Raw genomic sequence first — 25,271 nt, forward strand, 5'->3', positions numbered from 1 at the left:
CACCTGTCCATCTCTGTGCTTCTGTGAACCTAGGGTGATGAGACAGTTTTGAATCCTCCTCTTAGGAGTGGAGGCCCGGCTGCATCTCTTTAAGGATGATGCTGTTGTTTCCTGTCAGCCTTTTGCTTGGAAGCACAGATTTGGCCCCTGACTGAAGTGTTTCCAGTCCAGGGCGTGTGTGATGTGTCCCCAGGCTGCAAAGACAAGGCGAGACAGAGGGAGGTGCACAGGCCTGGAGCAGAGGCGTGGGCTCTGGGGTCAGACAGTGTGGGATGGGCTTCCCGGCTGAGGCTGTCACTCCCCTGCAACCTGAGGCTCTGGGGCCTGAAGTCTGAGATGGAGACTCATTTGCTCTTTTGTACAGTTGATTAGGTTGGTGAGTATTGTGAGGTGCTGCTCAAAGCTTTAGCAATAGAATGGGAGGATTTTCAGATCTGTTCTCCCCCTTTCCCCCTACCAAGGCACACACACCAGGCCCAAAGGAGGCTGCTGTGGGTGGGGGCTGCAGGGGAGGGAGTTGGGAGACTCTTATGATGTGGAGAAGAATCTTTTTTTTTTTTTTTTTTTGAGACGGAGTCTTGCTCTGTCACCCAGGCTGGAGTGCAGTGGCCAGATCTCAGCTCACTGCAAGCTCCACCTCCTGGGTTTATGCCATTCTCCTGCCTCAGCCTCCCGAGTAGCTGGGACTACAGGCGCCCGCCACCTCGCCCAGCTAGTTTTTTTTTTTTGTATTTTTTAGTAGAGACGGGGTTTCACCGTGTTAGCCAGGATGGTCTCGATCTCCTAACCTCGTGATCCGCCCGTCTTGGCCTCCCAAAGTGCTGGGATTACAGGCTTGAGCCACCGCGCCCGGCCGATGTGGAGAATCTTGAAGGGTGGTGTTCCTCAGATGGCTTGAAGGCATCGAGTCTAACCCACCGTGTTACTGATAGGGAAACTGGGGTCTTGTAGGGAGGGGCAGCCTGCCCTGATTCTCAGTCCAATGAGGGCAGAGCCAGGCAGAGAGCCCTAGGCCCCTCTCTTCATTCAGGCTTTTGCTCAGGAGGCCTCTGTCATGGCCCAGCTCCTGGAGAGTGGGATGGGCATCCCCTGCCTGACCCTGGAGGCCATAGCCAGAAGTCTTGCCCTAATCTGCGGGCCGCAAAGCAGGTGCCGAGATCCACAGCCCAGCCCTGGCTCACGGCAGAATTGGCAGCAAAGAGCCGCCACTCCCTACCCCCTGGGCCACTGACTGTGCTCTCTGCTCCAGGCCGCCTGCTGGGGCCCCCAATCCGGGCTTCCCTGGAGCCAATGACAGTCACATTCTGCACTGGGCGCTGGGGTCCTGCAGGCCTCATGAGGAGCAGCAGGGAAAGAAGCAGAGCAGAGCAGGGCTGGACCCGCTGCCCCAGGCTGCTGTGTGCAAGGCCTTCTATTGGTCTGAGGAAGGCACTGGGAGGGAGGATTGCAGCTGCGTGGGGTCCGTGTGCCCACCTCTCTGCTATGCCCATCTAGTGGGACCTCCAGCCCGGCCCCTGGGAGAAAGGGTCTTTCAAGGTCCTTCCAGCCCAAGGTTGAGTGATCTGACAGGGACAGGGCACCTGGCAGGCTGACTGGACATTGTGTTGGAAACTGTGACGTAACTCTCTCCCTTCCCTGTTCGTCCTACACTGAGAAGCCACCTGCAGCGGAAACCAGCGTCTGCACACAGTGAAAAGGCTTGCGAGTTCCGAGACGGGATGAGCTCGTCAGCCCGTCCCACAAGGCCCCATCAGGGGCCCTGCTCCCCCATGGTGCTTGGAGACGTCAGAGGAATGTGTACATGTTGCAGGGACAGAAGGTGGTGAGGCGGAGGGGAACACTGGGTCTCAGAATCCCATCACTTGGGCTTGAACGCTGACTCACCTACTTCCTACCTGGGTCACTCTGGCACCCCCTGTAGGCCTCAGTCTCCTCACCTGGAAAGGGGGAGTTGATGGTTCCTCTTTGTAGACTGCTTTCAAGATTTAGAGAAAATGTATATACAGCATTGTATGAGTTTCCGGACTCGCCGTGACAAACACCACACACGGGCGCCTTCGACCACAGATGTTTATTGTCACACAGCTCTGGAGGCTGGAAGTCGGGGATCAGGGTGTAGGCAGGGTGGGTTCCCCGACGGCCCCTCTCCTTGGCCTGCAGGTGGTCTTCTCCTCCTTGGGTCCTCGCATGCTGCTCCCTCTGTGTGCGTCCATGGCCTCATCTCCTCTGCCTACAAAGACACCAGTCAGGCTGGATCAGGACACCTCAGTGACTTTATTTTAATGTCATCACCTCCACAAAGACCCTGTTTCCAAAACACAGTCCCGTGCTGAGGTGCTGGGGGCCAGGGCTTCAACACACACATGTGGAGGGCACAGTTCACTCACGGCAACCACCAGCACAAGGGCTGGCCCCATGTAGGCATACAGTACAGAATCACTTTTGTTAATTATTGGAACTTTTTTTTTTTTTTTTTGATGGAATCACGTTCTGTCGCCCAGGCTGGAGTACAGTGGCGCAATCTCAGCTCACTGCAGGCTCCGCTTCCCAGGTTCATGCCATTCTTCTGCCTCAGCCTCCTGAGTTGCTGGGACTATGGGCGACCGCCACCACGCCCAGCTAATTTTTTGTATTTTTTTAGTAGAGACAGGGTTTCACCATGTTAGCCAGGATGGTCTCGATCTCCTGACCTCGTGATCTGCCCGCCTCGGCCTCCCAGATTGCTGGGATTACAGGTGTGAGCCACCGCGCCCGGCCTTTTTTTAAAGTTTTTAAATCAGTGGTGTATTCAATGCAGGTGGTAGGAGAGAAGGTGACAGAACTGGCTGAGTCAGTAATTGCTGAGCACCTGCTCTGTGCCAGGCACTGCTCTAGGCTCTGGGGATGATCAGCAACCCAGTGACCAAAACTGCCGTCCTCAGGGAGCTGGTATTTGCATGTGGGTGATGGACAGTGAGCAAAATCAATGAGGAAGGTGTATGGGATGTCAGAGCGTGGTGCGCTTCACAGAGAAACTGAATCTGAGTGGGTGGGGTGCTGAGTGGAGGGGCTTTGCAGGGTCCTGCCAGCTGCATGTGTGGACTCAACTGTGGGGTGTGAGAAGAGTGGGCATGGGGGCTCCTCCAGGAACATGGTGGGGTTGCGCCCCACGGCCCAGCATCGTGTTCAGGTTTCCTGCTCACCAGAAGCTTCTCGCCTCTCTCTCCTCTGCAGCGTCGAGGGCGAGGCCCCCAGCAGCGAGACTGGCACATCCTTGGACAGCCCCTCAGCCTACCCCCAGGGCCCCTTAGTGCCTGGTTCCAGCCTGAGCCCAGATCACTACGAGCACACGTCAGTGGGAGCCTATGGGCTGTATTCGGGGCCGCCGGGGCAACAGCAGCGCACACGGAGGCCCAAGCTGCAGCACTCGACCTCCATCCTGCGCAAGCAGGCCGAGGAGGAGGCCATCAAGCGCTCACGCTCACTCTCTGAGAGCTATGAGCTCTCCTCGGACCTGCAGGACAAGCAGGTAGGCGAGCACAGCCCCTTGGGCCACACATGCGAGCACAGGGTAGCTCTGCCCACCATGTATGCCCCCACCAGGCATGGTGGCAGCTCTCTCCCATAGACTCGAGTTGGGGTGCGTGTGGGCTGAGGCTGAGGACTCTGCCCCAGTTCCAACTCCACCTGTGGCTGCTCTCTGGAGCCTCTTGCCCCAGCTGGCTCTTGCTGGCGTGTGTGAAGGACCTGGATTGTCTGGCATTCCTTCTGGGGACTTCCAGAGAGTCATCTTCACATGAGGCCTTTGCCATGGCCCAGGTTCCACATCCTGTGTGGCCCAGATCTGGGGGATCATGATAGGTATCTGAGCCCAATGTCATCGGGACACACTGGGTACGTGGCCGGCCACTGAGGTTGTAAAGACCCAGGAGAGGGCTGAGGGAGGGAGGTCCATTGACAGCATGAATAGCACGAGCTCTGGAAAGAACCTCATCTACGGCCAGCCAGGGGAGGCTGCTTGCTGTACCCCTCCTGGCTCACACCTCCCTACTCCTGTGGGAAATCCCCCCACTGAAGACTGCACCCCTCCCCCAGGGGCCTTGGCCCTTAGGGGTGGCCCAGATCCACAATGTGCTTAGGGCTGGGCTCGAGGGAGGACAAGAGGCAGCCTCTCGGGGTTGAACCAGGAGAGGAGAATCCTGGGGTGCAGAGGGAAGAGCAAGGACCTGAGCAGTCCCTGGGGAGGCCAAGAGCTCTCGCTTCCAAGTCCTCCAAGTGCAGTGCACAGTAGGTGTTTTAATAAGGATCTGAGTGAATGAACAGATGGGTGAGTGAGGGAGTGAGCGAGCCAGTGCATGGACAAGCCCCATAGCAGTTTCAGGCTTCAAGAGAACCTGGGCTCCCAGGCAGCAGCTCTGCAAGCTTGCAGGGGCAGGGTGGGGAGGGCTGTCAGACTCTCCCCAGCTCCTGGGCACTGAGCTCTAGACAGCTCCTCCAGATGCCCAGGTGGCCGCCTCTGCCCCTCCTGGCCCCAGGACCCTTTCCCATCTTCCCCAGACTCCATGCTGCAGAAGCCACCTGGCCTTCACTCCCACCCACACCCATCCTGTGGCCCCACCCGCCCTCTGCTTGCTCCGAGATCTTCCTAGTTATCCTTTTTCTTTAAAAACAATTTTGGGGGGTTTTATTTGTTTGTGTTTGCTGGGAGTATAGATTCAAGTTGCCCTGAATATGTGCTCCCCTTTTTGTCCTTTAAAGAGTATAGTTCTGGGCCTGGTGTGCCCCAACTTCCTAAGGGAGTGGTGCAGATACTGCCTGGGGTTGCAGGATCATCCCCTCTCTTGACAGGGAATCCCCCATCAGCCCCCTCCTCACCTGGCTGTTGGTGCTGCCCTGCAACTTAAGCCAGGCCGACACAGTGCAGAGCAGCTTCTGTTCCCTTTATCCGTGATGCCCACATCCAAAGTGGACCATGGTTTATAGTAAGAGATGTTGGCAGCAGAGCCATTTAAACAGAAAGTAGAAAGGTTGGGACTTAATAGAGGCCTTTGAAGAGAATTATATGCTTACTGTGGGCCTAATAGGACTCCAGCTATTCATTTTCATTCCATGCATATTATCTGAACGCCCACCACACACCAGATACTGTGCTGGGTGCCCGTGACCGAGGCAAGGCCCCTGCTCTTGAGCTCCACTGTGGCACAGGAGCTGGACAGGAGCAAGTTAGCAATGCAGAGGCAGTTGACTTCCAGAAAGTGATGCAAACTCGAGGGATTCTAAAAATTGGGGAAAGAAATCGGGTGGCTATGGGAGGCGACAGCATTGGGTAAAGCTGGTTGGGAAGACCTCTCTAAGGTGGCATTAGAGCTGGCTGTTCCAGGAAGAGGCAACAGCTGGTGCAAAGGCTGCTGAGTGTGTGAGATGGAAAGGAAGGCCCGGAAGAGGTACCAAAGAGGTGAGAGGGAGGAGGCAACATCAAGGACCACTGAGCATTCGATGCTCCACCGAGCTTCCCGGAAAACTCAGCAAAAGTGGGAATGGGACAGATTGCATGGGAATCACTAGATGAAAAAGTAAGGTGCCCGATTCCATGAGGAGTTTTAAGTCTGGATAACAGAGTCCGTTTAGTGAAAGGAGCCCAAGGGCCAGTCTCCTGTGCTCTTCTGGCCCCTGGCCCACTGTGCCCTTCAGTGGCTTTCTGTCCCTGAAGCAGGAGACTTGAGTGGGTGTCAGATACTGTCCCTGTGTCATCAAGAAGTGACATTCTTCCCAGTTCCTCTTCCGCACTGCTCAGAAGTTTGCCTTGAAGGGACAAGTGAGGGCCGAATGGGGGAGCCCTGGCCACGGGTTCGACTCCTCTATCCAGGAACCACATGCCCTGGGCCAGCGGCTTCCCTCCCCTGAGCGTCTTGTCCTTGCTGAGAAGTGGGGTAGCAAAACCCCTCAGGAGAGCAGAAGCTGCTGTGAGATGGGATGAGGGTGTGGGGGTCCCCAGCACACATAGTAGATGGGCACATGTTAGTAGAATCCCCTCCACTGGGTCCCAGGAAACTTTTCGACCAGGCCTGGCAATAGTTCCATCCCAGAAAGAAGAATGACCCACAGTAAGTTTGGGGACAAGGAAGAGCAGCCCCAGGTCCATGTGTGGGGACCCTTGGGGGAAGAACTGCCAGGGGCTCTGGTGAACAAACGCAGAGCCCATTGCTGCCTTCCTGAAGTCCCTTCGCCCCCAATACACACAGATTTGGGCAGGAGGTCTCAGGAAAACAGGGTGGCTGCCTGGTCTGCGAGGTCCGGAGCCAGCAGGCGAGAAGGCCCTCCGGGGAGCTCTAGGCCTGAGCTGGAGGTCCTGGTGCTTGTGCTGCCCACAAAGTAGAGTGAGGGAAGAAAGGCTTCCCAGATCCCAGCCTCAGGTCTCTTATCGGCCCCACGGGCTTTCTAAGCTCCACTCACAACCCAAAAAATGGAAACTTTCTGCTTACAGTTGTGGAAGTGAGGTCATTTCTTGGATGGCGTTCAGTAACAGGGCGAGAGAGAAAACAGACTCTGGCCTGGGATTGGAAAAGTCATTTTGATCTGCTCCCCTCAAGCCCCCGCAGCTCTTCTCCACCCAGCCTGCTGGGACCACCCAAAGCCAGGCAGCACGCATGGTCATGCAAGGCCTCATGTGGCTCTGAGCTAGTCTCCCTGGTGCAGGCCGCAGCCTTCGATTTGTTGGATGTCTGTTTGGCATTGTTTCAGTTCTGCGCCTGCGGCTGCCTGCTCTCCTTGACAGACCCCTCGCTCCTCGAGTGCAAGGACCTCCATGCCTCCCATTCCACCTCCAGGTGTGACGTGATGCCCAGCATGTAGTGGGCATCTGGGACCATACAGGCAGGTGCAGCGCTTTGCCTGGTTCCTAGCCCCACATCACATGCCCACGCCACCCCAGCACCCCAAGAGGCCTGGCTTGGCGGAGAAGCCAATTCCTTATCTTGGCCGCAGGAATGTGTTCATTGTCCACTCAGGAGCAAGGTGCAGGGAGCGGCCCTCAGGGCCCTCCTTGGTCACGGGTGCCTCAGAAATTCAGGAGGTCTGCGTGTCCCACTGGAGCACCCGGGGTTCACCCCATCCCCTCCCTGCATGTAGCCCAGCCCTCACAGGAATGAGCTGTGCAGCCCAGATGAGCCATTAGGAATGGCGGTGCTCATGAGGGAAAGCCAGCTCCGGAGCCTGGAGGCCTCTTGAGTATGTGTTGAGTCTCTTCTCTGGGCCACAATTTGCCCATCTGTAGAGCAAGGGAGCTTGGGGGCTTTACAAACTGTAAATCCCTTCCCAGAATGCAGCTGAGTGTCTTTCCGGCCCAGCTACCCCTGTGCTTGGCATGTGCCAGCCCTTGGCCTCTGTCTGCGGGGTTCACCACAGTCATAGGTCCCAGCACTATGCCATTTAATAGACGAGGAAACCGAGGAAGTGCATGGGCTCAGGGCTTATTCTGGGTCACCCAGCTACCAAGCGGCATAGCCCAGATTAGAACTCAGGCACCTGTCCTCGAAGCCTGCTTCTCAGTGCAGCAGACCCCACAGGTCTCCCTGAAACTCAGTGATGCCTCTGGCCACAAGAGCTGCCTGGTTGGTGCTATGGAAAGGAAATGAGTCCAGAAGCCTGTGGGCCTTGCTGGAATCTTTAGCCTGTCTCTTGACCTGTGCATACTTCTTCCAGGGTCTCCAAATGGGTTTCATTAGATGGCATACCTCAAAAATGCGTCAGGGCCAGGGGCTTCTGTGACCCAAGACACTGGGGACACTCAGCATAGTGTATCTCACTGCCTTTTAAAGTTTCTTGAGGCCCTGCCTCGTGGATCACCTGAGGTCAGGAGTTCAAAACCAGCCTGGCCAACATGGTGAAACTCCATCTCTACTAAAAATACAAAAATTAGCTGGGCGTGGTGGTGGGTGTCTGTAATCCCAGCTACTCAGGAGGTTGAGGCAGGAGGATCGTCTGAACCCAAGAGGCAGAGGTTGCAGTGAACTGAGATCATGCCATTGCACTCCAGCCTGGGTGACAGAGCGAGACTCTGTCTCAAAAACAAAAAAAAACAAAAAAACGGGTCTGAGAGGAAAAACATGGTTGCACTCATTTTAACTTGATGCTTCTCTATCCAATTTGACCTTGGGACTCATATTTTGCATAAGCCCACCAGCATCCCTCAGCAGTTGCTTTGACCAACTTTGGGACCTTCCCAGGTTGCACAGCTGCTTGGCTAGGAAGTGGGAAGGAGTTTGGTAGATGTCTCACTGTGCCCACATGCAGGGCTGTTCTCATTCTCCTCTCCCACCCCCAGGTGGAGATGCTAGAACGAAAGTATGGGGGGCGCCTGGTAACCCGCCATGCGGCCCGCACCATCCAGACGGCGTTTCGCCAGTACCAGATGAACAAGAACTTCGAGCGCTTGCGCAGCTCCATGTCAGAGAACCGCATGTCGCGCCGGATCGTGCTGTCCAACATGAGGATGCAGTTCTCCTTTGAGGGGCCTGAGAAAGTGCACAGCTCCTATTTCGAGGGGAAGCAGGTCTCAGTGACTAACGACGGCTCCCAGCTGGGAGCTCTGGTGCCCCCTGAGTGTGGTGACCTCAGCGAGCCAACTACCCTCAAGTCTCCGGCCCCCTCTAGCGACTTTGCGGACGCCATCACTGAGCTGGAGGACGCCTTCTCTAGGCAAGTGAAATCACTGGCCGAGTCCATCGACGATGCCCTCAACTGCCGCAGCCTGCACACTGAGGAGGCACCGGCCCTGGATGCGGCGCGGGCCCGGGACACTGAGCCCCAGACAGCCCTGCACAGCATGGACCACCGCAAACTGGACGAGATGACGGCCTCGTACAGCGATGTCACCCTGTACATTGATGAGGAGGAGCTGTCTCCCCCTCTGCCCCTCTCGCAGGCAGGGGACCGGCCGTCCAGCACTGAGTCGGACCTGCGGCTGCGGGCTGGGGGCGCAGCCCCAGACTACTGGGCCCTGGCCCACAAAGAGGACAAGGCCGACACGGACACGAGCTGCCGGAGCACGCCGTCGCTGGAGCGGCAGGAGCAGCGGCTGCGAGTGGAGCATCTCCCGCTGCTCACCATCGAGCCACCCAGCGACAGCTCCGTGGACCTCAGTGACCGCTCGGAGCGGGGCTCGCTCAAAAGGCAGAGCGCCTATGAGCGCAGCCTCGGTGGGCAGCAGGGCAGCCCCAAGCATGGTCCCCACAGCGGCCCCCCGAAGAGCCTCCCCCGGGAGGAGCCTGAGTTGCGGCCCCGGCCCCCCAGGCCCCTAGACAGCCACTTGGCCATCAATGGCTCGGCCAACCGGCAGAGCAAGTCTGAGTCGGACTACTCAGACGGCGACAATGACAGCATCAACAGCACATCCAACTCCAACGACACCATCAACTGCAGCTCCGAGTCATCGTCCCGTGACAGCCTGCGGGAGCAGACGCTCAGCAAGCAGACCTACCACAAGGAGGCCCGCAACAGCTGGGACTCGCCCGCCTTTAGCAACGATGTCATCCGCAAGAGGCACTACCGCATCGGCCTGAACCTCTTCAATAAGTGAGTACCATTGGTGACCCTGCAGGGTGGGCAGTCGTGGCTTGCTGGGCCTCGGCAGGTGGGCGTGGCTGGATCCTTCCAAGCACAGAGCTTGAGGTCCAGCGTGGCCTGTGAGCGTAGGAAGCTGCCAGGCAAGGTCGGTGGCTAGGATACTGCCAAGCTGTGCACTGAGGATCCAGCCCTTCCTGGAGCTGCTGTTTGGGACAGCAACACACACAGGCTGAGCAGGGGCAGAATGGAAGCTTTCTGTGCTGAAGCAACTTGAGTCCCAGGCACTTCCATCCCATCACCCCTGAGTCCACCATAGCAAGTGGGGTATGTTGGGCCATGCCCTGTCCAGCTTTGGATGTCAGGCTTAGGGGTGATGTGGGACACAAAGGACTTTGAGCCGGGGTATGACTGGTTGTGTCATTGGGGGGCAGGGGCAGACAGATGAGACCCAGGGCTATGTCTTGTAGGGGACGCAGGCCAGACCTGGGACCATGTCTGGGGGTAGGAGTGCTCAGGGGCAGTTGGCCAGACCCAGAACCGTGTCCTGGAGGGAAGGAACTCAGACGCAGACCAGACCCAGGGCTGTGTCTGGGGGTCTTGGGGAGCTGCATAAGTTGGGTTCATGGAGTGACTGCTCCCCAAGGGGGTCCTGGAAAGGTGCCATTGACCATCCTGACAGCAGATCCAAGGAGCGATGGGTATTTAAAGCAGACTATTCTTAGCACAGCCAAAAATAGCAAGAGGAAGGGGAGGAGGGCTGAGCACTTGGCCTGGGTAATGTGCAGGCTCCTGTCCAACCTGAGATTTCTCGTTATTTCCACTCCCTGGGCCACTGGGATTTGGCCTCGTCAGATGCTGGCCTGGGACCAACTCCCCTGGGCTGGTGGTTCCTGACACACATCCGGGGAGCCAGGGGCAGACGACAGTTTTCCCAGAAGGTCAAACTAGGGTGGTGAATGGTGCAGTGGGACCTGGCCATCTCAAAGCCAGTGCCGAGCTGGCTCCCTGTTCTGTCTGCCCCCTGTTCTCTCTACTCCTAAACTGGGGGATAGCCATTCCTGGGACACATGGAAGCACTATCTTGGGGTGTCAGAGAGGCCTGTCTCAGGAAGAGCCTCTGGGGAATGGTGCATTCACTTGGGGCCAGCCAGTGGCAATGGCTTACTGGTTTGCTCAGCTAAGAACTAAGAGCCTTGGACATCTCACACCTACCAGGATGCTGTCTTCTGTGCCTCCCATCTGCCTGTGGCTTGCTGCAGAGTACGGCTGCTCTCACTGCTGCACAGGCCACGGCCGGAGCAATGCAGTGGACGGGGGAGGGTTGCGTCCTACTGGCCCACCTAACACGGTCCCTGAAGTCTGTCCCCACTGCTCCTGGGCACAGCCCAGCTCCAGGATCATCTCTCAACCCAGGACCATGTCCCCTAGAGGGGAGGCTGGGTTAACCAGGGGCCCCTGCAGAGTGGACAAGTGGAGACCAGCAGTGGGGAGACAGGAAACCAGGAAAAACCACCTTCCTCAACCAGCCAGCTTTGGTCTGTGTAGATTTTTTCTTATTCAGTTAACTTTTAATTCTCTGTGTAGCACGTGAATACATTCTTCACAGAAAATGCTTGTCTTGCAGCTCAGGATAACATCCTCTTGGACTCAGCATGTTGCAGTCTCTCCTTCCAGATTTTTTTCCTGTGCGTTTGTGTGCACTCCTGGGAACTCTAGACAGCCATGGTTAAGAACACAGCTTGGGGCCCGGCTGTCTGGCTTTAAATCCTGGCTGTCCCACATCCTATCTCTATATCCTTGGGCAGCAAAGCCCCCCGTCCCACAGTGGCTGCATCTGTGAAATGGGCTGATGCCAGGGGCACCCTCCTCCCAGGGCGGTGAGGGTGAAGCGTTGGTCTGTGTGAAGTGCTGAGAGCAGGACGTGGCACAGGATAGGGCCTTACTATGTATTAGCTGCTACTGTTGGATCCTTGCTGACATCAGTCGGGGCCTGGGACTGTGACATTGTCTTACGAGGGTATCGCTGGGCTCTGCACACAGGCTGCCTTGCGCCTATGTGCTGCTGAGTGTAGTCCCCACCGTGGCTATAGGTTATTTGGCCAGTTGCTTCTAGCTTTTCACAACTAGCACTAGTGTGACGGTGGTTGTGATCCTTACACACCCGCCTGGGAGGCCCCTTGATCAGATAGCTGGAAGTGGAATTGCTGGGTCTTGGCACGTTTTTAATTGAAGTAGGAACTGCCCTTTCCCTTCCCTTTCTCTGGCCTTGCACCTGTGTACCACCTCCACTTCTCTCCCTGCGGGGTGGTATGTCCCGGCCTTTGCCCGGCCTCCAGCACAGCTCTCAGTTTCCACCCCTTCCCAGCAATGAAGCAGTGAGCATTCCTGGCACAGGCCTCTGTCTGGAGGGATGCCCCCTTAAAGGGAATCATGTACCAAAGTCGGAGAGCCAGCAGCAGGCGGGGAGGAAGAACAGAAACGAAGCCTGAGAAAGTGGTGTGGGTTGGCGGTGAGGGCATCCCTGGGGCTGCCGAGGTCTACCAGGCATCCAGATGTTCCTCTGGGCATCTGCCGCTTACTCTCACCCGGCCCAGCTGACAGCCACACAGCTGATCTGGCTGGCGGTGCTGTGGGAGGGTGGGGGTGCAGGAGCCAGAGGCAGGAGGATTTCAGCCCTGGCTCTGCCACCTATCAGCTGCAGGACCTGGGGCGACTCCCTGAACTCTCTGAGTCTCACTGCCTGCACCTGGAAAATGTTTGTGCAGTGGATGGCAGCTGTTGTGGTCAGCGAGAGCTTCTGTGTCCAGAGTGAGTGCCAAGGGAAGGGAGCTTCCAGGGCTGGGCTTTAGGAAGACCCAAACAGGCATTTTGATGGACCAAGCAGTCAAATAACGAGATTGGCTAATCCTTCCATGTGCTGACGGTGCGCCAGGCGCATTTCCCAGGGCCTGTCGTGCGCTAATGCACGTTCCCCTGTGCAGTGGGTGAGCTGAGTCTCACACAGTTGGTAGGCGACTAGGGATGTCACACCCTGGCCACTTGGCTCCTGAACACATCCTCTTAAAATCCATGGTGTAGAAACTGCTACCACAGGTATAGCCCTGGGCTCCCTACCTCCACACTGGGTGACAGATCTGTAAACTGGGTCCAGGAGGCAGAGCCACACCATTTGTGGGAGGCCACACAGCCCTGCAGCACATGGAGCTGGGGCAGGTGCCCAGCAGGGACCTCACTGAGTCTATCACCTCTGCATTGGAACCCCACCCCAGCGTCTCCTGCTCCTGTACCTGGTACACGCCCTCAGGGGTACATGCCTGGCTATGTCCACTTCCTCTCTGTCACATTCCTCTCTGGAATGAGCCCAGGTGACTATGTCACAGGTGAGCCACCCCAGACCTCTCCCGCCTCTGCAAGAGCATCCTTGGCCCCAGAGCTGCTTCATGATGACACGGGCACCCTCAAAAAGGAGTGAGAAGCTTGTCTCTGAGGAACATGTATGCAGGGCCTGGGTGGCCACCTGGTGTTACAGTGTGGTTGGACTACTTGGCTAGGAGCTTTTTCCAGGGGCCCCTGAGGCCCTTCCAGCACAGGGCCCTGTACCTGGAGGCAGCCCCCTTTTGTGGACCTGGCCTCCCCTACACTCGGTGCCCAGCGCCTGGGGCCCAGCAGCCTCGGGTCCCATCCACCTGCTGGAGCTACTGCAGGAGGGAGGCCAGGGATGCTGTCGCTGGGATCCTGCAGGTAGCGTGACTGTTTCACCCTTCCAGCACACCCACAGGGGGCCATTCCCCTCCACCTATGGGAACAGGGCTCAGAGAGTGCCCCTGATCTGCATGCTCTAGCTCTGTGCTCCTCGTGTTTAACGTGTCTGCTGTCATTGATAAAAATAGCAGTGAGCAGAGCCGGCCTGTGCAGAGCCTGGACCAAGTGCCAGGCCCCATGCCAAACACCTTCCGCCTATTGTCTCACTGAATCCCCACAGCCATCCTGGGAAGCGTAGGTGCAGGCAGCCAGGCTGAGAGCCCAGGCCCAAGCTCAAGGCCACACACCAGAAGTGCTGGGCCCAGAGCATGTGTGGTGCTGCTCTCGTAGCCTGTGGTGCTGATGTTGTAAAGGATGGGCTCTCTTAGGAGCACTTTGAGCTGGGTCTTTGGAGGTTGGGACCCCCCTACCCTAGACACGGGCCACTGTGACCTGTGGCCCTTGATGCTAACCACAGCCCAGGATCCTGAGCTCTGGCCTGGGTGTGAGATGGCTGGTGCTGAGCCTCAGAGAAGACAGTGCCAAGGGAAACTCTGCAGGGGGTGCCTGCCACACTTCAGAGGGTGATTCTCATGCCTTCTCTCTGGGATCGATACCAGGGAAGCCACTTGAGTTCACGCTACCAGAAAGTGCGGTGTAAAAGTAAGAGCTGGATGGAGCAGGCAGCCTCCGGAGGTGGCGAGCTTGCTGGCCCGGGCAGTGTGGGAAAGGCTGGAAGTGGCACCTCTCTGCAGGACCCTGGGGGGACTCGAGTCTGGGTTGCTGCATTGGAAGGGCATTTCCAGGTATGCAGGGACTCTCCGAATGCTGAGTTTGGTGAGTCTGTCCTCACCCCCACAAGCAGTTACCAGGTGGACTGAGACCTCTGACCACGGAGATCCTCGGGCACTCCAAACCCTGCGTTGGGCTCTGCGTTAATCATGGCCTTCTCTGTTTCATGTGACAGAAACTCTATCAAACTGGGTTAAGCAAAGAGGCTTTACTGGTTTATGGACCTGAAAAGTCCCAGGTATTTCTTGGCTCTATCTGCCTCAGGGTTGGCCCTGCCCCTTGCCAGATCCTCCCTGACCCAGGACAGGAGGGCCATCCGAGGACCCCAGGCCTGTAGTCTAATCTCAAGGCAACCCCAGTAGGAGGAAGAGAGATTATCCTCCCCTCGTCAGCTCCTTCTGGCTCTCGTGCTTCTCCCTGAACCACTTACTTGGGCAAGCAGGATGCAGGGCTCTGACTGGCCTGGAGCAGAGAGTAGAATCTGCCCACTGGGTCTTAGGGCCTGAGCTGGAGGGTACACTGGGAAACCTGGAGGCTGAAGCTAGGTGCTTGGGCATCCATCCACTTCCACATCTCGTAGGCATCCTGAACAGTTAAAAAGGACTGGAGCCAGGCACAGTGGCACATCCCTGTGGTCCCAGCTGCTTGAGAGGCTGAGGCAAGAGGATCACTTGAAACTAGGAGTTTGAGGCCAGTCTAGGCAACATAGTGAAACCCATGTCTTAGAGAGAGAGAACCCTTTTCTGGATCCTGCACACCCCTGCTGGGAAAATATCAGGGTAAGCACTCAGTGCTTGGCTTCAGCAGGTACGTGTTCCCCACATGCAATCCACAGCCTTGCAGCAGCTCTTCCTCAGAGCCTCACACAGCTCTCTCACCCCACCAGCAGCTCAGCTTGCAGCTGAAAGACGATGAGAGATGTGTGTGCAGGAAGTGACTGGTGCGGTCTGTGCTCACCTGTCATACTTGAATCTGAATCAGCATCTGATGTGAGGAAAAGCTGGCTCAGCCAGCTTTAGAGGAGGCAGCTAAGGCCAGACCTGGGAGCACACAGCAGGGATGGAGTCAGAACCCTCCGACAACACTGCCTGCTGGGGCATTTTAGGGGGCAGCAGGGCCAGGGGTACACAGGTGGGTCAGGTATAGATGGTGAGAATGTTACAGGCAGCACCTGTTAATGCTGGATCCTTACAGGGTGGAACCAAGAAGAGCTAAAGAAAGAGTAATGGGTGTACACAGAGGGACTGTGGGGATGGGTGACTGCAGAGTTGGACAGAGTGGATTTTCAGCAGCAGGAAGGGCATCCGGAGGGTAGAGGGAATTTTTAAGGACTTCTGGGGCAGAAGCATGGATTATAAGTCGCGGCACCCTTCATCTTGCTGGAGCCAGTTTTTTGACCCTTCTGTGCCCCCATTTTGTTACCTGTCAAGGTTTTTGCATTGGCCGTTCCCTCCACCAGGGACCTGCCCAGGCTCAATGCCATCTCGTCAGGGCGGGCTTTCCTGCCCGTCCTTCTGCCCCTTCCAGCTGAAGTCAATGCCATCCCAGCTTTCTGTGGCATCACCCTGGGTGGGTTCTTCCAGCCCAGGCCTCTTCTTCCAGCTGTGAAGCCTGAAATGGTTTCTGAGGCCTGAGGCATGGTGCTTTACGAGTACGAACTCATGGATTCTTCACAGTAACTCTGTCGTGTGAACTGTTGTCATCCCCATTTTACAGAGAGAGAGAGAGGCTAAGTTACTCACCCTGGGTCGCCCAGCCAGAAGTGGAGCTGAGACCGAAGTACGGGCTTCTTGGCTCTCCCAGCCATGCCCCTGATGCTTGTGCTGTAGCATATTCCTGGACTTTATCTACTTCTGTATCCCTCTCTAACTAGAAAGCGTGTTTTTTGAGGATGGGGACCATAACTGTGCTAGCATAGCACCTGGCCAGGGTAGGTACTTGATAAATGTTTGTGGAATGAATGAAGGAGGTGGGTGTCCATAGGGGACCGCGCAGCTTCCCCCTTGAAGTGACACAGACCCCTCAGCTCACAGTTCAGTCGCTGAAGCATGTCCTGCAGCCCTCTCCCCAGGGCAGGCGGGAAAGTAAAGTCCTGCTGCAAGAGGAGGCGGTGGGGGTCCGAGGCCATACCAACGGCCCACGTTTGGCCTGTGTGATGCTTGGCAGACCTCGTGGAGCTCTGTGAGGTGGGGTGCAAGTAGATGGAGAACTCACCACCCAGCAGGGCCACCAAGGACAGATTGGGGAAGGAAGGGCTTCATTACACAGGCTAGAGTAGGGGAGGGTAGCAAGGTCTAGATAGCAGGGGATTCCCACCAGTAAATGCCCAGTGCCCCGGCCATCTGCTGTCAGGGAGGCTGTTGAGGACCTGTCCCTCCTGTAGGGAGCCTTGGGGGGACTCCCAGCCCCACCCTGGAGCTGGCCCTGGCTGTCCAGCTGCAGCTCCTCCCCAGTTCCCCACAGGTGAGTGGCGAGCTCCTCATCACTGGCCCAGGCCCCTTCACTGAGCATCCTCACTTCTGCCATATCGCCCTTGAGGCCTGCTGGGTGGAATCCATGCCCTGCACTAGGTTCAGGCTAAAAGCTGATGCCATCCTGGACTCACTGCTCCTTGTCCTTCTTGTTCCTACCCCCACTGTCCCCACCTCGGCCACCTCCCACCCAGATCCATCAGCAAATATCGACACCTCTGCCCTCAGACTGTGTCCTCGACCCAGTCCCCTCCCACCTCTGCTGTAGCATGGCCGGGTGCCCACAGGAGCCCCCCTCACTCAGCTGCCAGCTGGGCCCTGGCCCGTGATCTCCTCAGCATGGCATCGCCCATGTGGACTTAGGACCCCCATCACCACCCTCTTCACAGCATGCCGGGGCTTCTCAGCCCACTCGAGAGAAAGCCAGACCCCTCTCCATGGCCTGCAGCACAGTGTGGTCTGCCTGCCGGCCCACTGCCCCCTTCGCCTTCCCCCGGGGTCCCTGTGCTTAACCCTGGAATAGCCTCTCCGATTTCCCCACCCACCTCAGGGCCTTTGTCCTCACTGTCACCTCTTCCCAGAAAATTGCCTGATCCCTCAGTCTCTGTCCCCTGCCCCCTGCCCCCTGCCCAGACTAGGCTTCTCAGCTGTACCCACAGGGGCCCATGACTTACTCCCAGCCAGTGTTCACCAAGAGGTGCCTGGCCCAGCAGACACATGGTGCTCACCTAATCCTGAAGAGCTCGCATGCCCACTTCCCACAGCGCCTTCCCCTCTTCCCTTTGTGCTCTGAGCACCTCCAGGGCCAAGGAGCCTTGTCCTGGAAGTCCCTGGATGTGGCATATCGACACCAGAGGGTGGATGGAGGCAAAAAAAAAAGAGCAGCTGCTGCCCGGGGAAGTGACAAGGCGGGACCCAGCTGGGCCTGGACCTGGTCACTACAGCAGTGGCCTGGAGGGACCAGACAGCCTGGGTGGAGTCAGAGCATGCACCTGTGTGGGGAAGGGACCAGGCAGCAGGGTGTGGGGATAGCCCAGCCCAGCTCCCGCAGTCACTGCCATGGGGGCCAGGGAGCAAAGGCCCAGGGATGCCAGAAGGTCTGATTTTTCAGAAGCCAGAAATCCAGATTTTTTGTGCACTCTTCCAGTTTTTAAATACTGGCAACTAGCTGGAATTCTTTTTGTTAACAGTGTGTGGGCCAAAGAAAACCCAACTGTAGGTGAGCCATGGCAACCCCTCACCTGGAAGCTGAGGGAGGGAGAGAAGGGTGTGGGCTGGGGCTGGCATGGAGCAGGATGGTGAGGACCCAGAATCTGCTCTGGCCGTGGCTGTAGAGGCCTGGGGCATTGGAGCAGTTCTTGGTTGGAGACCCCCGAAGCATAGCGAGGCATGTGATCTTGTGAACAGTGAAACGCTGGTCCTTCCGTCCTGGGTCCCTGGGACAGGTAGGAACGGGGCCACTCCATTACCACTTCTGTGCCAGGACCAAGCTAGCTAGTGGTTGCTCCCTGCCACACTCCTGGGGACAAGCTTATGGGTGTGGCCATCCTAGGGTAAAAATAGCAGGGTCACCTTGCAGCCAGGAGGCTTCCTTTCACTTGCACGTGGAAATACAGTGTCCACAGGGCGCTGTTGTCAGCCAGGAGCTGTGCGGTTATGGGGCGGGTGAACACCGGCTTTCATCTCCATTCCCCCAACCCTGGGGACAGAAGAATGCGGACCTCTACCTGCTGGGGCAAGGGGTCAGGCCCGGCCCCCCAGTTAGGGGATGACCTGGCCGATTATGCCCCAGCACGGGTTCTGGGTGTGCCATGAGGCAAAGAGGCCCAAGCCACACTGGACCCCTCATGGACTCTTGAGGAAACACATGTCCCTGTGTCCCCAGCCACTTGACAGCTGTCGGTGACTCTGAGGACTTGGGCTAAGGGGACATGGAGCCAGTCTGGCCTGATGGCTCCATACAGCTCCCAGAGTGACCTGGCGAACTCCATGGAGAACACCCATTCTGTGGGGTCACATGTGTGGCCATCTTCAAAGCCCTCTCACACCAGCCTGTTTTTTTGTTGTTGTTGTTGTGGTTTTTGTTTTTTTTGAGACAGAGTCTTGCTCTGTCGCCTGGGCTGGAGTGCAGTGGTACAATCTCAGCTCACTGTAACTTATGCCTCCCGAGTTCAAATGATTCTCCTGCCTCAGCCTCCTGAGTAGCTGAGATTACAGGCGTGAGCCACTACGCCTGGCTAATTTTGGATTTTTAGTAGAGATGGGATTTCACCATGTTGGCCAGGCTGGTCTGGAACTCCTGACCTCAGGTGATCCACCTGCTTCAGCTTCCCAAAGTGCTGGAATTACAGGTGTGAGCCACCACGCCTGGCCCAATCTCTCTCCTTTGACCACCAGGACCACCCTGCCAGGTCAGCCAAGCAACAGACCTACCACAAGATGGGCAGGACATCTGAGGCCCTAAGGGAGAAGGGGCCTGCCAGGGCTCACACGGCCGGAGTGCCGCAGGGAGGCAGGGCCTGCTCCCAGGGTTGGTGTGAGCAGCAGGGTCAGTGCCGTGTCCCCACAGCCTGCCTGGCCCTACAGACACCTGGCCAGGTGCAGACCAGGAGTGCTCTGGCCTGGTGCTAGGCCCCATCAGCCCATGACACACGTGCACCATGCACATCCCTGCCCTGGCCTGGTTCTGCACACACCTTGGGCACCGAGAGGCTTGAACCAGTGGAATGATCCATGCTCTGGGGGTCCGGTCTCCAGTGGACACACTCAGCCCTGCAGGGCCAGCCCTGCCACTGGCACTGTGACCTCCAGCTAGAAACGCTGCCTCTCTGCACCTTCATCATTACTGAGTGCGTCATTGCAGGCATCTGACTACTTCCTCAGTGTTTACAACAGGGGAAGCCAGGACCCCTGAAAGGTCGTATGGCTGTCAGGCTCCCGAGTCTGGGCTCCTGAGCACCGCAGGTAACCAGAGTGCTGACCTCCCAGAGTGGGAATTGAATGAATTAGTGTGCACAGGGCGCCTCAACAGCGGCGGCACAGAGCAATTGCTCCCCGCAGGTGCTGTGGTTGCTGTTCTTTATTACCCATTGGCAGACAGAGGGTTCCAGTCTGCTCAGAAGAGCAGCCTGGCACGGCGGCTTTCACGCTGAGGGGAGCAGAGATTTGGGCCGGACAGGGAACCTGGTTCTGAAGGCGTGTGCGGGCGTTTGGGGCCAGTACCGGGCAGCCGAGAAGGGGCTGCAGGCAGGGCAGGGGAGTGATGGTCCATCTCCAGCACTCACAGAAGCACCCCTGCAGCCAGCCCAGCCCATTCTTTGTACAAGGTCTGGGCGAGTCTAGGTGAAGGCGTTTGTACCAGGTCCCCCACATTTGGGTTTGGGACAGGGCAGGATGCCTGGAGCCCAGGGTCTTCCGGTGCCAGCCTGGGCTCTTGAGTTCCCACCCAGGCAGGAGATGGAACTAGAGACCCCTGAATGCCTACAGGGATGAGGGCCGGTGCAGGTGGGCAGGGAGGGAGAATGTCAACTGTCCACTGAGCGGAGATCCCCTCCAGGTGCCTGGCTGGCAGCCGGGCAGCTGGGGCTGAGTGTGCCTCTCATCCTACCCCAGGAAGCCTGAGAAGGGAGTCCAGTACCTCATCGAGCGTGGCTTTGTGCCCGACACGCCCGTCGGGGTGGCCCACTTCCTGCTGCAGCGCAAGGGCCTCAGCCGGCAGATGATCGGCGAGTTCCTGGGCAACCGGCAGAAGCAGTTCAACCGCGACGTGCTCGAGTGAGTTCTGTGGCGGGGGTGGGACTTGATTCCACACGCGCCGTCACGCACCCTGTTTTACGCATGGGCACACACAGGGTCAGCCCCACCCTACTTGCCGGGACATGTGCTGGGCACCCCCTTCTCTCTTTCTAACTCCTAGACACACACATGCAGATACCCCACATCTGTACAGCATGCAGGTGGGCACCTGCCCTCCAACGCACCATCCCTCATGTGGACCCCGCTGCCTGTCCACCCACCTTCTTTCAGGTACCCTCGGCCCCTCCTCCCCTCTGTCCCTAAGCACAGTTTATCCAACCTGGCACCAAGCATCACAGCCCTCAGTGACCCACGTTCCTGCAGCCTCTCATGGCAGGGCTGGCAGGAGCAGGCAGCTGGAGGTCAGGGCACCTCCTGCATGGACTGCATGCCCTGTCTGCTCCTGACTTGCCCCTGGGGAGAGTGGTCGGGAGCTGGATCAAGTGACCTGCCTCCCTGTGGGTGGCCCGTGCCACACACTACCACTGCCTTATTCTTCTGGCTGGGATATTTGGGCTGTGTGTCCTACCCCCACCTCCTGATTCCACAGCTCCCCCCAGCTTAGAGAGCTGGTGAGCACAACATTCTCAGCTACTTGAAAGCCTTCTGAAAAATGGGTTCCCAACTCCCTGAGCCAGAAGGGTGGGCCAGGAAGAGCATTCAGAGCAGGGTGAAGTGTTGGCCATCCAGAGGCAGTCCCTTCTAGCCGCCCAGCCCTGCCCATGTGCAGCCGAGGGGACCAGCGAGGGCTGGGGAGCAGGTGCCCGGGAACAGCAGCCCCTGGAGCACAAGGCCTCACGTTCCCTGGGGCTGGCCAGTGCGCCTGCGGTCTCTGCTGCTTCCCTAGGAGGCAGCGGGTGCCGTCGCCCCTTTTGTCTCATGGGTGGGGAAACCAAGGCTCAGAGTGGGAGGGGCTGGCCTGGGCACACACTCCTACATACACGGACTTACACACACAGGCACTCATGTAGTCCCGCCCCACACCCAGGAGGCTAAATGTGGCCAGCACATGGCAGACACCAGCAGAATGTCTGTGTCCTTGGTCGGCCAAGCATGCACAGGCCGGGCATCTTTCTCCCTGCTCAGCACCTGGAGAAGCCTGCTGTATTGTTAGGGTGGCTACTGCCCTCTCCCCTCTTTGAAGCAAGCATGAGGAAAGGTCCGAGGATGAGCTCCTTGGTGAATGCCCAGCTCCAGCCCCCATCCCCTGCAGCCATTCCCCGCTCCAAACCGGTTCCTGGTCCTTAGGAAATCCGCATATTGTTCTCCTCATTCAGAAAATAGCAGTGGCCTCAGGAAGTGGCTGGCTCCCCCGGGCCACCACACCAGGCATCTGCAGGGCCGCTGCTCCTGCTGCTCAGCAAATCCTCCTGCCTGCTCCCTGCTTGCCCTCTCCCCACTGCTCTGAAGCCACCTCCAAGGCTGTTGCCCCAGGAGGCCTTGAGCGCTCAGAGGAGGGTGGGAGCAGCTGCATCGCCCCATGTGGGGATGGCCCTGGGAGAGGGGTCAGGCCCTGTGTGGCCAGGCCTCTGCCCCATGGGAGTGACTGCAGCGTCATTAGGGAGCTAGGCCAGAAGCTGGAGCCTGCCCCAGGGCTCCTGGTGCAGACCCCATCTTCTCTGTTCCAGGGTCACCATAGGAGGGACTGGAAGGGTGTGCCAGGGGCAGAGCCATGGGAAGAATGTAGAGACCATTCATCAGCTGCCCCTCCAGGCACTCCCCCGCAGATGAGGGTGCATGGCCCTTTCAAGTCCCTGGAAAAGCACCTGCAAAACCCAGCCCACCACCCCGATACTCTCCCCACAAGGGCTTATTCTGAAAGTCAACACCCTGGGCACCCTTTCTTCACTGTGAAAATGGCAGTGAACTCCCCGACCCCATGCAGAAGGAGAAGAGACTCACCGTAGCATCCACTGTGTGCCTGGTGAGGACTATGCTTAAAAATGCTTGTCTCGGCCGGGCGTGGTGGCTCACACCTGTAATCCCAGCACTTTGGGAGGCCAAGGCAGGCAGATCATGAGGTCAGGAGATTGAGACCATCCTGGCTCAGATGGGGTGAAACCCCATCTCTATAAAAATACAAAAAATTAGCCGGGCGAGGTGGTGGGCGCCTGTAGTCCCAGCTACTGGGGAGGCTGAGGCAGGAGAATGGCGTGAACCTGGGAGGCGGAGCTTGCAGTGAGCCGAGATCGCGCCACTGCACTCCAGCCTGGGCGACGAACGAGATTCCGTCTCATAAAAAAAAAAAATTGCTTGTCTCTTGGGAAGGGCTTTGATCCAGATAACCATATGCTCTGCCCCGCTGGGAAAACTGCCCACATAAATATAGGCACACACGCTTCCCTACAGTTCCAGGGGCTTCACAGCTCCCCAGAAGCCTGGATGTCTTTTTGCTGCATTCTGAGGGCTCTTAGCTGATTGGTTGGAGTCCAGCAGGGGCCCTCCCTACCAGGAGGCAGCCCGTTCCCTGGGCTCCAGGCACCACCACCTGGGTGTGGGCTGGGCGTGTCACACCTGCAAGGGGTGCTCATGCGGGGCTGTCTGTCTCTATTCCAGCTGCGTGGTGGATGAGATGGACTTCTCTACCATGGAGCTGGACGAGGCCCTCAGGAAATTCCAGGCGCACATCCGTGTCCAAGGGGAGGCTCAGAAAGTGGAGCGGCTCATCGAGGCGTTCAGGTGGGGCCCAGGCTGGCTGGGGGTGCTGCATCGGGGGAGGATGGTGTCCCCAGCTTCAGGGCCCGAAGATGGACCAAAGACTGCATCCCCACCATCCCTAGACAGGGCCAGGTGTCCCTGAATGTTGCTTTGGGGGTGACCGTAGTGGCCCAGTCTACATTCCAGGCACTGTGTCGGGCTCCTTTCAGCCATTGTGAGGTGGTGGGGGTGGAGGAGACTGTACCAATTATTCTGATTGTGAAGATGAGGAAACTGAAGTTGAAAGAGGTTATGATTGCGACTGCTAGGATTCTATCTGTTCAAATCGGGATTCTGAATGCTCTTCCTCCAATTCCCCTCGAACTCTGCATTCATCCACAAGTCCATCTATCTAGTCATTCATTTGCTCATTCACGAGGAGCGGCGCAGTGACTCACAGCACTAGCCAGACAGCCAGACGCCTGGTTCAGTCACTGACTCCACCACTTACTGGCTGTGTGGCCCTGTGCTGGTTTCTTAACTTCTCTGTGCCTCATTTCTTCACCTGTGAAGTTGAATAACAATAGCACATATCCTACAAAGGGGTGCAAGGATGAACCGACACAGGACATGTGGGCACACTTAGCCCAGTTCCTGACACAACAGTGAGCTCGAGGTCACTACACAGTCATCCATTCTGGGATCACGTGCAGACTGGCTGTGTAGGAGCCTGCATGTTCGATGCTGGGTGTGGGCAGCACAGGTCAGCTGCTGACCCAGCCCTCTGGGCTCTGCACTGGTGGTGGGGCCAGGAGGATTGAGGACATAGAGTGAGGACAACCCCAGGGCCCTGGCAGGAGGCAGCATGCACCCGCTTCTTTCCAGGATGGCTTCCTGGAGGGGAGGGCACTAAGCTGGGCTCCTGAGCCTCAGTCCAAGTACTTTGCCTGGCTCCTCTACTCCTCTACTCTGTCCCTGCCTCTTGTCACCTGCCCCTCCACGAGGTCAACAGTGGAGGGGCCCCTGGAGTGGCAGTGGGAGCGGCAAGCGGGCGGATTCCAAGGCAGGGGGGTGTTCTTGTCCACAGCTGTTGAACCTGAGGCCCTTCAGTAGCCCTGGCTGAGACAAGGCGGGGTGTTTCTCCCTCTGAGCTGGTGTGGAGGTGGCCCGGGCTGCTTTCTCCTCAGGGTCCTGGAGGGCAGGCCTGACACCCACTGTGACGTCCCCATTGCAGGCAGCGGGAAGAGGGGCCCAGCCTTACAGGCACTCACATCACATCTGTTCACATCCCATGGGCCGAAAGTGGTGGTGTGGCTACCCTGAGCTCCTGGGAGCTGGGAAATGCAGTCCTCCCCAGGACGGCTGTGTGCCCGGCTATAATCCAGGGTAGGAGGGACTGCAGTAGAGAAAGGAGGGCGAGTGAGTAGTCAGGACCACCTCCGACAGGCAGGCAAGATCCTCGCTCACCAGAAGCAGGAACTGAGACTCAGCAGTACGTGACAGCCTCAGCTGGTGAGAGAGGGGCCATGTCACTTGCTGCGCCATGGCCCTGACCCCCTCCCTCCCGGCCTGCAGCCAGCGCTACTGCATCTGCAACCCCGGGGTGGTGCGGCAGTTCCGGAACCCAGACACCATTTTCATCCTGGCCTTTGCCATCATCCTGCTGAACACCGACATGTACAGCCCCAATGTCAAGCCCGAGCGGAAAATGAAGCTGGAGGACTTCATCAAGAACCTCCGAGGTAAGCTGTCCTGGGCGGTCAGCCAACAACAGACTTGCTTCAGCACCTGCCCCAGCCAGGCCCTCCCCAGGTGTAAGGGCAGACAGGGACATGAGGCAGCCTCCAGCTGGGGAGCTGGGCTCCAGCCTCCAGGGTCTGGCATGGAGGGACCTTTGGGGAGCACAGCACAGATGACTGGGAAGAGCACTGCCTTAGAGGAGCCCCTGTGGGACACAGGTTGCACGACACAGGCCGGGGTCTCGAGGTGTTGGGAAACCTTCCTCACGGAGAAGGTGACACTGTTAGCTTGCCCTTGAAAGATGAAACTAGCCTTTTTCTGTGTGTCTTTACCTAAAAGTATGTATTTTAAAAGGGGACTTGATATCGCTACTGTAAATGGAGAATGAGTAGCATTTGCCAAATGTAGAAAGTAATTATAAAAATAAATGCAATGAAAAGAAAACAATGCTGCTGAGTTCTAGCCAGTGCGGCTTCCCGCTGCTGGCGCTGGAGTACAGACCCAACTCCCTGTCCCCTGGGAGGTGGGCATGTGCTGGTAGGTGTGGGTGCA

General features: G+C 57.7%; 1 protein-coding gene across 3 annotated transcripts in view; it reads left to right on the forward strand.

The window, feature by feature from the left end:
• The window catches only part of IQSEC1 (IQ motif and Sec7 domain 1), a 176,245-nt gene that overhangs the window by 127,852 nt on the left and 23,122 nt on the right, over window positions 1-25,271 (forward strand). For all 3 annotated transcript variants that reach the window (XM_025375603.1, XM_025375602.1, XM_025375604.1), the window contains exons 2-6: window positions 3,214-3,508; window positions 8,303-9,552; window positions 20,160-20,321; window positions 22,899-23,021; window positions 24,555-24,721. In XM_025375603.1, coding sequence (XP_025231388.1) covers window positions 3,214-3,508; window positions 8,303-9,552; window positions 20,160-20,321; window positions 22,899-23,021; window positions 24,555-24,721 — 1,997 coding nt within the window. The remainder of the gene's footprint in view (window positions 1-3,213; window positions 3,509-8,302; window positions 9,553-20,159; window positions 20,322-22,898; window positions 23,022-24,554; window positions 24,722-25,271) is intronic.

Source organism: Theropithecus gelada, chromosome 2, assembly GCF_003255815.1.
Source record: "Theropithecus gelada isolate Dixy chromosome 2, Tgel_1.0, whole genome shotgun sequence".
In the NCBI taxonomy this organism is placed as follows: domain Eukaryota; kingdom Metazoa; phylum Chordata; class Mammalia; order Primates; family Cercopithecidae; genus Theropithecus; species Theropithecus gelada.